Raw genomic sequence first — 7366 nt, 5'->3', positions numbered from 1 at the left:
GCTCAGGACTGGCAGGGCCGAGGCGCAGCGAGGCAGGAGCACAGGGCTGGGGCAGACCCGATCCCTGCCGCGGCCCGCCAGCCTCGGCCTTTCCTCACCCCCAGGCGCCCCCCGCGGGGGGAGGGGAAGAGGAGGTCCCGAGGCTTGGGGGACGGAAGGAGTAGGGAAGGCAGGGGACCTGGTTCTCTGGGGCTGGAGGCTCCGCAGCGAAGGTCGCAAGCACGCGGGGGAACTCGGGGCGCAGGACGCGCGAGCCTGGCCACGGGAACCCCGGCCGGCGGGTAAACGGGGGCCCACGGCCCGCGCGGGGCGCCTGGGTCGCGCCGAAGTCCCCGCCGAAGGGCAGCGAGCAGCTTGAGGGACGCGGGCCTCCTTCGGTTTATTGATTGGGTAGAGTTCGGCAAAGTGCTTCCGAGCGGACCGAGCTCAGCCCCGACGCACGCGGACAGTCGTTTATAAATTTAAAACTCTTCTGTAGCAATCGGCTATATACAGAGTCAGCGACCGCGGCCTTGCCAAAAAGCCGGCCTGCGGGCGCCCTCGGGTCCTCGGAACGCCCGGTCGGTCCCATGGCCGCGCTCAGAGGTGCGGTGCGTAGAAGGCGGGCGCGCCGTAGGTCTGCGAGCCCAGCACGAAGGGCGAGAGCACCGCCGGGCTCGACAGGAAGGGCAGCTGCGCGGCGCACACCAGGCCGCCGGGGCCGTGCGCTGGGTACCCCGCCGGGCCGTGCATGGCGAGCGGCGCGCCCATGGGCGGCGACGGGCTGAGCGGGCTGAGGCCACCGGGCAGCCCCGCGCCCGGGCCCGCGCCCGGGCCCGCGCCGCCGCCGCCACCGGTCGGCGCGCTGGTGTCGGCGCCCGGGTTCTGCTTCTTCCACTTGGTGCGGCGGTTCTGGAACCAGATCTTCACCTGCGTCTCGGTGAGGCTCAGCGACAGCGCCAGGTTGAGGCGCTCGCACACCGACAGGTAGCGCGTCGCCTTGAACTTGTTCTCCAGCGCCACGAGCTGCTCATAGGTGAAGGCGGTGCGCGCGCGCCGCGGCTTCCCGGACTTGGAGTCGGAGCCCGTGCGCTTCCGCTTGGGCTTCGCGGCCGCCGCCGCCGCTCCCTGCGAGGCCGTCCCTGCGCCCCCAGGCGCCGCCGCCGCCGCGGCTCCCTGCGGGCCCGGGACTCCGGGCGAGGTCCCGCGGGGACCCGGGGCCGCGGCCTCGTCGACGGCGCCTAAGGGCGCCTCGGCCTCTCCCTGGCAGCCCGACCCGCGGGCCCCGAGGCCGCCGCCGCCTCCCCGCGCCTCCGCGCCGCGCACCGTCCCCGCCGCCTCGTCCTCATCGTCGTCGTCGTCGGGCGCTTCGTCCCCGCTGTCTGCGCTCGGGCTGCGGCCGCCGCCGCTGCTGTAGCCGTTGGCCTCTGCCTCGTCCGCCTTGCAGGGGTCGCCGGCGTCTGTGGGCCGGGCAGGGCGGGAGGACAGGACAGTTAGGACCGGCGCGCTCCCTTCCGCGCTCGTCCCCGCCGTCCCGCGCCCCGGGTCGAGCCCCCTCGCCCGTTTCCGTTTCTTCTCTGCCGCCTCCTCGGCCTCGGGCGCTCTCGTTTCCCTGCCCGCTCCCTCCCTCCTCCCGCGCCACCCACCCCCGCACCCTTCCTCGGCTCCTCTTTTCGCCGTCTCCCGGGTCTGCGCCTTTGCCTGAGCGGGGCAGACCGGACCGCCGGGCTTACGGCGAGGGGGAAGGATCCCATCGATCCGCGGGACAGATACAAACTTAATTAAACTCATTTTGTGTAATGTACAAACTAGTTAACGGCCATTTAATTTATTTCGGCGTATATTACCCTCCAATTACCGCAAGGCTCTGGGCCAGCCAATTACTGAGCGTTTAAGAGTGGGCCGGAGCAGAGGCCTGGGGTGAGGTTGGAGCCCGCTACCAGAGGCGATTTCGGGGTACCGAAAACGCTGCCCTGGAACCATCCCTACCTTGAGCCTTGAGGCCTAGAACTTAGCCCCTGGGCTGCGGCCCCAGCGAACCTGGACTGGGCCTGACGGGGAAAACCGGCCTGGGTGGTGGGGGTCCAGGGCGGCGCTGAGATCCCTGGGATGGAGTCCCCGCTCGGTCTGTCTAAGCAGCAGCCCCGGATGCTCCAGGCAGAGGCCCGCAAGGTGGCTGCAATCCTAATCTCAGAAATTTGGAGGACAGCGTCTGACCTGATGGCAGCCTGGCGTGGGGTAGGGGGGTTTCTATGCAGCCCCGGCTCCCACAGGTGGTCGTACAACCAACCAGGAAAGAAGCCAGGACAAGCCCCCAGCACCGTGTCTCGTCCTCGGGCACCAGGCCCCGTGAGGGTGGCACCGAGAATTGGAGAATAAAGGACAAATGCAGTCCTGGGAGACGCCTCCAGGGCGACCACAGAGGCTGCCGGAGGCGGGCCTCCGGGCCTCCACGTACCCCTCACCGGGAGCAGAGACTGTGCCAAAATGAACCCGAGAGTACTTTGCTCCTGTTCTGCCCAGGGCTGGACTGAGGAAGGGGGGCCTAAGCACTCCCTCCCTGAACCTGAGAAACTGGGCCTTCCTTCTGACTGTTCCCCATTTGAGTGGAGGCTCTATGTGGAAACTCCCAGAACCTCGCCAGAGGGGAAGCCTGAAGGGCCCCCTCCAGTCCGCCTGGGTTGTTCCTCCTTCATATCAGTCCAGCTCTGAGGGTGCCCCAAACTGGAGGCCCCTCTCCTGGAAAGGGCCCCCAGCCCTGCCCGCCCTGTGCGCCTCTTTCTGCCAGGCAGAGGGCCCGGGAAGTTGGCTGGAGGAAGGGCCAGGGGAGGGGGCACCGAAAGCAATCAGGAGCCGGTCGAATGCAATTCTCGATCAATAGCGGCCCCTAATAAGTGTAATAGGTTTTAATCGAGTAATTATCCGAATTTTGACCCTATAATTTAGATGTTCGGGGGGAGTTTGCAAGGTGCTTGAAAGAGATATGCATGCAGCCGTAATAGGATATCGACCGGGCCGGGCTCGGGCCGCCCCATTAGCGGTTGCTTTCCGCCGCTAAGCACATTTCCCCTTAACTGTAATCGAAGAGATTTAATTGTTTTTCCAGAGATAACCAGCGTTTTGTCACAATTAGTCTGATTTGTCCCCCCCAAAAAAGAGAAAGAGAAAGAAAAAAAAAAGGAAAAAAATGAATGGAGGGCGGGGGTCTCGGGAGGCTGCGGCGGGAGTGGGGAGGTCACGGCGCGCGAGCCCGCCATGCCCAGGGCGCGCAGTGGCCAACCCTGCGCCGGCCGTGCGGCCCGCAGCCCTACGCCGGCCCGGGGAGCCATCCGGGAGGCACCGGGCGGTGCGGGCCCGGAGTCCGGGTCGGACGCAGGCGGCGGGCGGGCTGGTGCGGGCCCCGCGCGCTGCGAACTTTCCCACGGAGCTTGTCGCGGGGCCGGCCAGGTTCGCCGAGGGGTCCCAGGAACGCGAACGCGTAGCCGCGGCCCGTGCCCCTGCCCTGGAGATCCGGCGCTGGCCCTGTCCTACTCACGCGGCGGCTCAGCTCCGGTCCCGGCTCCAGCTCCGGCGGCGACGAGGGCGCGGCGCTCCAGCTCCTCCGAGCGCGGCGGGCGTCCCGGGGCGGCGGGGGCCGGGGCACATGGGGCGCAGGCAGCGGGCGCCACGGGACCCAGCAGCACACAGCGGCGTCTTCTGCTGTTGAACTTGTTGGGGTCCAGTATGTCCAACACGGAGAAGGAGGTGGGGCGCGGCGGCGGGCCGGGCCGGGCCGCCCCAGCCCCCTCGGGCGCCGCGGGCACCGTGTCGCTGGCGGCGAGCGGCGGGGCTCCGGCCCGCGGGAAGGCAGGCATCTCCGCGCGCCCGTCCATGGCGTCCCGGGCAGCGGCGGGCGCAGGCGGTGCGGGCCCTGGGCCTGGCGCTGGCGGCGGCGGCGGCAGCGCGGGGCCGTCCCCGGGAGCTGCCGGGCCGCTCGCGCTCATGCCGGCCTCCCGCGCGTCGGCCGCTCGGGCCCCTCCGGCTACTGGGCTCCCATCCCCGGCGGCCCGGGCGCCACGGCTCGGCTCGCGCCCCGCGCCGCCCCGCGCTCGGCCGGTGCTGCTGCCGCCGCCTCCGCCGCCGCCTCAGGCGCCCGCCGCTCCGGGCCGGCTCCTTTATGGCGGCCCCGCCGGCGGCGCCCACGCGCCCACTCGCCGCACACACGTGCGCCCGCCGGCGGCCGCGGGCTCCGCCGCCCTCGTTAGCGCGCGCGCCTAATTGGCTGCGAACGGTCCCGGGCAGAGGAGGCGGGCCCCGCGCGGGACACACGGACGGCACCCCGGGCCCGACCGACAGACGGGCAGCCCGGGGAAGAGTGCGGTGCGCGAGCGGCTGTCGCGGTTCGCTTCGCTTCCGCTCGTCCGGAAACGCCGCCGGCCCCCCGGGCTTGGGACGGGGGGAGGCAGCCCCTTAAATAATTGCGGGGGCCCCGGGGCGCGCCCCGCGAGTTGGCTGGGGCATCCCGGCGGCTCGCGAGGCTGCCGCGCGGTCCCCGCGGGCCGACCCCCGGGATCTTGGCCGCGTAGTCAGCCCTCTCCCGGGCGTTCCGCGGGCCTCGGTCCCGCCTCCCTCCGTCCCTCCGCTCGGGGTCTGCTCTCGAGTCTCCGGGTCTCGCTCGCTTAGCGATTCGGGCCGGCGTCCCCGCACGCCCCCGCCCCTTCGCGCCGTCAAATTAGGGCCTGGCCTCGTGTCCGCGCCGGGGGCGGGGCCGACGGCCCCCGGGGTCGCTCATCAGAAGCGGACTCGAACGCGGGGACGGCTGGCTGTGCCTCCCGTCCCCGCCCCAAAACGGGGGCCGAAAAACTCGTGCCAAGGGCAGGAGGCTTACACAAAAATCGATAGCCTCCCGGAAGGGGAAACAGCACCGCAAACTCCCCTCCCCGCTCCCGGAGAAGTCCTTCGGTCCGGGTGTTACGTGTGCGTTTGTCTACACCGCGAGGTGCGCACCGCCCGGCCCTGCGGCCCTCGGGGGGCCTGCCCGCGTCCGGGGGAGGGCCGCCTCTCCCTCCTCCCTGCGCCCGCCGACGAGCACACCGGCCGCCGCTGGACCCAGGTGGGAGCCGGCGGTGGGAGCGCGCGTGCGGGGTCCTCAGGGTGTGCGCTGTTGGTGGCGGGGGTGTGCGCGCTGGCGTGTGCACGAGCGGTTTGCGCCGCCCCACACTGCGGTCCCCGGAGCCTGCTCTGCACACAAGGACGGGTCCTTTGCAATTACCGCGGGCAATGATCCTTTGGAAGCAGAAATTAAAAGTTGGGAGAAATAATGGGGGACCGATTGGCTGTAATTTGGGCCAAGCTCGGACAGGCTGATCCTCAGGGAGGTGGGGGCGGGGTGGGGGGATGGGGAGGCCAGACGTCCCCTCCCCCAGCCCTTCCCCTCCCCCGCGTGCTGGTCCGTCCGGAGATTCTAATCAGACCCACAACACTGTGTCCTTCCTTGCCAGGACTTGATTATTCTTTATCTTTAAATTATAAATCACCTCTGGGGGAAGGAGGGTGGATAATCTCTCATCACAGAGAGGTAATTATCTCCTTCCCACCCCCACCTTCCTGGAGGGACTCTTAGGCTCTCTCTGCCCCTCCCCCAGCAAAGTTTGAACATAGATGCGCACACCCGTTCGCATGCACTCACACACTCGTTCACCAGCACACACCACACACAGGCACAAATCCATGAAAACGCAGTCACATCCCTGCAGCCAGCCTCACCCCTGCCAGCCAGCTCCCAGCTGGCCTTGGTGCCCCTCCACTCTCTCCATGAGGAGGGGCACATGGGGACCCGTCCCCTGAGCTACCGCTCGGACTCCTCACCGCCCCCCCCACCCCGCCAGGCACAGCTGCTGGGCACTGTCCTGGGCGCCAAGGGGCAAGTCCCTTGGACTGGGCCCTGACCTGGTTCTGGGTGGCCGAGGCTCAGTGTGACGCAAGCCCCTCCAGGGCACGCTCACACACCGTGCCTGGCCCCACCGCAGGTCACCAGGCGAGGCACACACACAGCAGTCAGAACCCCCACCCCTTGCTGGGTGGGTGGAGGGCGGGGTGGGCAGGAGCCTGCGCTCACTCTGGTTACACGCTCACTCTGATTACACGCTCACGTGAGGAAGAGACATATGAGCTCTCTTGATACAACTTTCATTCAACATGAGCACACAGGTGAAATGACGGCCTGTATAATGTGGATGTAGTGTAATGTATGGTGATTATCACTAAAGCACAGTAAATAGAATACGGTATATTACATATGATATGTAAGTGTAATGGAATACTTACCATAACAGACCACCACGCCGTACTCCTCTCCAAAGCACACACGCACACTCAGTGCAGCAAAGCGCTCTTGCCCCGAGAGGTGTGGACTGGTCCAGGCTGAGGGCCACTCGGATGCATGGGATGGATGGAAGCCCTGTGCCTGTCCCGGAGCGTGGAGGTCCTCCCCTCCCCCTCTTCCCTGCCCGCAGTGTTCTGCTGGGAGCTTCGGCAGGCAGGCAAGGAAAGGATCTCGAAGTCTGCAGCATGCAGCCCGGAGCAGCGTGGGGCGATGGAGTCGGGGGTGGGGGGTCCTCCAGAGTACACGGGGGACCCCAGGCTGCTTTCCCATGGGAAGCGGGGTACTGTGTGTGGACAGGGGTGGGGAGATGGTCCTGTCCTCTCCTGCCTCAGCCCTCCCCCATCTCTAAGGAACATCCGTGGTCGTGGAGATGCGCAGTACCCACTCCTCTAGACGGCCTCCCATCTCCCCAACTTTAGCTCAGAGCGTCTGGGGCTATAAAGATGTCCCTTTGCTCCTAATCACAATTGATTGTCAATTAGACCCTCATTTGTGCAATCTTTGCCCATCTGCCATATCGGGTTATCTCCAAGCCACCAGCTTCACTTGCGGGGGCCCCAGGTGGGCAATGCCAGGTGAAATCAGGGCTTGACGTGGGGACGGCTCCACCTGCCTGGTGGACAGGAACCCCCCTCATTGCTAAGCCCCACACTCTGCACATCTGTCAGGACCAGAGGGGGTCACTGGCGGGTTGGTGCGGGAGGGGGGAGTGTCAAGGCTGGAAGCAACATGGACAAAGTTAGAGATCTGGGGAGAGACTGGTGATAAAAGGCCTTCGAAGTGGACCCGAGAGCACATGTGGGTGGGGGCTGAGATTATGTGGAAGAGGGGAGGGGAGGGAGTGCCCAAGGGAGCTGGGGGAGCGCTGAGCTCTCAGTCCTTTCACCGCCGCCGCCAGTATCCTCGTGTTTGGTTAGCAGCAGTAGGAGGAGCAGCCCACCATCTCTGCCATTAACCCTTCATGCGTTTGTGAACCCCCTTCTCAATTTTTCATCTGTGAATTGTGGGAGTTGGATTCCATGT

At 67.0% G+C, this 7366-nt stretch overlaps 1 protein-coding gene across 1 annotated transcript; it reads right to left on the bottom strand.

Annotated features, from left to right (window-relative positions):
- Positions 1 to 319: 319 nt before the first annotated feature.
- On the bottom strand, positions 320 to 3962 carry NKX1-1 (NK1 homeobox 1). Its single transcript, XM_027545249.1, has 2 exons — positions 3515 to 3962; positions 320 to 1439 (listed from the first exon to the last, which is right to left on the bottom strand). The coding sequence occupies exons 1-2, from the start codon at positions 3960 to 3962 to the stop codon at positions 580 to 582; spliced, it is 1308 nt and encodes a 435-aa protein (XP_027401050.1). The 3' UTR covers positions 320 to 579.
- Between the last annotated feature and the right edge of the window lie 3404 nt (positions 3963 to 7366).

The sequence above is a fragment of the Bos indicus x Bos taurus genome, chromosome 6 (genome assembly GCF_003369695.1).
Source record: "Bos indicus x Bos taurus breed Angus x Brahman F1 hybrid chromosome 6, Bos_hybrid_MaternalHap_v2.0, whole genome shotgun sequence".
In the NCBI taxonomy this organism is placed as follows: Eukaryota; Metazoa; Chordata; class Mammalia; order Artiodactyla; family Bovidae; genus Bos; species Bos indicus x Bos taurus.
Note: the sequence above shows the minus strand (reverse complement) of the source record. Positions and strands in the feature narration are given on the sequence as shown.